Source organism: Salvelinus sp. IW2-2015, linkage group LG19, assembly GCF_002910315.2.
Source record: "Salvelinus sp. IW2-2015 linkage group LG19, ASM291031v2, whole genome shotgun sequence".
Lineage (NCBI taxonomy): Eukaryota > Metazoa > Chordata > Actinopteri > Salmoniformes > Salmonidae > Salvelinus > Salvelinus sp. IW2-2015.
Window position 1 is genome coordinate 25699918 of NC_036859.1, and position 3129 is coordinate 25703046.

At 44.6% G+C, this 3129-nt stretch overlaps 1 protein-coding gene across 1 annotated transcript; it reads left to right on the forward strand.

The window, feature by feature from the left end:
• The first annotated feature begins 542 nt into the window (after positions 1-542).
• On the forward strand, positions 543-2136 carry LOC139029351 (RING finger protein 228-like). The gene has a single exon (XM_070449090.1). It carries the CDS (start codon positions 958-960, stop codon positions 1738-1740), a length of 783 nt encoding a protein of 260 aa, XP_070305191.1. The 5' UTR covers positions 543-957; the 3' UTR covers positions 1741-2136.
• The last annotated feature ends 993 nt before the right edge of the window (positions 2137-3129 follow it).

Sequence of the window (3129 nt, forward strand, 5' to 3'; positions counted from 1 at the left end):
CACATGAAATTCACCTGATGATCCATACATTTGGAGGTTCTAGTCTTATTGATTAGGATGTGTGTGTGTGTGTGTGTGGTTACTGGTTCAGATTGTCTGCACTGGCTAAAAAATAAGTTATTTCATTATTTGCTGCCCATTTTGGTCAATAAACTATGACAGGGTGTAAAAATCGCATAAAACTAATTTGAGTAAGCATTTTTTCTGGATGGGATGAGTAGCAGGCGGGAGGTGTCGTCGCATGGTGCTGATTAGAATCACTGGCACTGTCCACCAAGTGTGGTGCTGAAATGTCTAAAACAGCAGTGCGCAGACTGATCACAATAAAGATATTGTTAATTATTTCACTCAAATGACAAGATGTAGGCCTGTAAAACGACGAATAGGCCTATTGTTTTTGTTTGTTCAGATAGGCTGTAGGCTACGCAAATAGGTACTTGGCAGGAGGATAGATTAGGTGTTTTGCAGTAAGGGTTAATTCCTTTAAGTATGCAACAGGTTTTGATCTAAACGGGTTTAAACCTGAATAATCTGATCATGTAGCCTAATCTGGCACTGTTCTGGGTTGTGCCAGTACCCCAGTGGCGCCCCAGACTTGTGAACCAAACAGCTCTACAGGGGGAACGACTCTAATCTAGATTCTGGTTCATGCCGAGCTTCAGCAGCGGGGGAAGGGAACCGTGAATGCTGCTCTGTCCTATCCTCTGGGAGAGAGAGGGCTAAAACTGCTGCCGCCTCTTCACAGACTCAGCTAGGAAACCCCCAGCATTACCTCATCAAATTCCCATTGCGTCGTATTACGGTATTATATCTCTATTCCGGGATTTGATGATAACAATACCACACAGAATGGCGGCGATGGAACTCACTGCGTCTGTGTGAGTCCAGTTGAGAGGCAGTGAAAATCATTTGATCACATCAGAAGTTATTTTGAGCATGTAAACATTCGAGGATGACATGGCAGAGGCGCTGAGTGTAGCAGGAACTAAAGGAATCGGGGCGCAGGTGTATGAAGATGTTTCCCTCTATGAGGAGTATGAGTGTAAAATATGCTACAACTACTTCGACCTGGACCGTCGCACGCCCAAAATTCTGGAATGTTTGCACACTTTCTGTGAAGAGTGTCTGAATACTCTCCACCTTCGTGAGGACCGAGGATGGCGCATCGGCTGCCCTCTCTGTCGCCACCGGACCCCGGTGCCTGAGTACAGGATACACAACCTCCCCAACAACACTAAAGTTACCGATGCTTATCCATTCTACATCCAGGATGACAGTCTTCCGCAGGACATCCTGCCACCGTATCCTCCTCCTTTGCACCCAGCGCTCACTGCCGCATACCGCCGCGAGGTGGCGAACGAGGCAGCCGTAGCTGCGCAGGAACAGGCTATCCCGTCTGTAGCTGTGGTCGGAGGTAATGCCGCTGCGAACTCTTACGACAGTGCTGGATACGAGAGCTGTCAGAACTGTAGGCGCATCGTGCTAACCACAGGCTGTGTGTGCGCCATTTTCGGCTTCGTCTCCATGCTTGTGCTGCTGTTTCTGGGACTCCTATTCGTGCATAACTTCAACAACCCTCCGTCTCCAGTCGGCCCTATCTGTTTGTCTGTAGCCAGCATCATGGCCATGTTCTCTGTTGTTATGACGTGGTTGGTGTGCTGGTTGAGATATAGGCCTGACCCGGAACCCGGGCGTGCTGCCTCCTCCAATGCCAGCAGGAGACATGTAAATGTTTTATGAGATTACATTTAAAATGTGTTCACTTCGTTGTATTAATTTATTGACGTGTCAGTTATTAAGTGTAGGGTATACTATATATACTCAAGTTTGTTATACACAGTAAAACACAAAGTAAGCCATGATACACTCCTTTCGGTAGTCTGGTTGACATAGAAGGGGAGTGTATCACATGCTAGTGATCCCATATTATTGCACCAATTTAATTGTGTAAAATCTCTGCCCTATTTAGTGTTGCATCACATTGTGTTCCTCGTCTGCCTCTGGTGGGCCTGTCATATCACCCTGCATGTAGGCTAGGTCTTGACTCATAATCAGATTGTGTGTTCTTCTGTGTCAAATGTGTCGCCCATATTCACATTAACCAAAGAATAAAGCTAGTGAACAAGTGTCATCTGCCCTTGCTGTCCTGGCTGTTATGTATAGGTTAGTACTATTTGATGGCAGAAAGGATTTAGAGCAGTTTCTTAGTTAGCCGGACCCTGGGATGTAGTCCTTCAGATGGTTTTATATGACATTGATTCAGAAGTGATCCTTGAGTCTTGATCTGCCAGCCCTTTCCCTCCTTTCTGATCTGACATTACTGGATAAGTGTACATGTATTTGTAGTTCATATTGATTGTTATGACTACATTGCCTCACAAGGGCCCAGTTTTTTCAAGTTATCTATCTGGATTTTGCCTATCGGATAGGATTAAATGCATAGAATTAGAATGAACAGAACTCACAAATCATTGACATGAATGGGGACTACCATTCTATTTATTCAATTTCTATGCATTTAATCCTATCCGATAGCCGAATTCCGCATAGATAACCTTTGAAAAACTGGGCCGAGGGCGCGAATCCCAGGCTCAAATCAGAATAAGGATTACCACTGGCGCCCTCCTGTGGCTCATACAGTTACACCACTTGAAAATAAAACGACTGAATTCTGTGCAGCTCACTGATGCTGCATGAATCTCAATGTACGTGTCACAATCTGTGATACACTAAGCTACTATAAAAGCCTATKATTGGAAACCTTTACACTGACAGAATGTACTGTTTTAGGTTCTGGTCTTATAAAGAGAACAATGCAGGGTTTTCCACATCATCAAGCAGAGATGGTAGGCTACCCACATCCTCTACTTGGTATCCCTTTTTCTTATTCTCTTGGTGGGAATTACACTCCCTGTCAAAGTGAATATTGTTCATACTAAAACATTTTCCATGGAGGTCCCTAGATGGAGAGATGAAATAATGACATTATTCACAATTAGATCAGGGAGAGATATGGGGTTCCAATGTTGATGGGGGAAATCTACTCCCACAATGGTGAAAGGTATTAGGTTACAGGTTGATGAGGCACCACTGGGTAAATGGTGGGACATTTCTAATAGCACTACGACG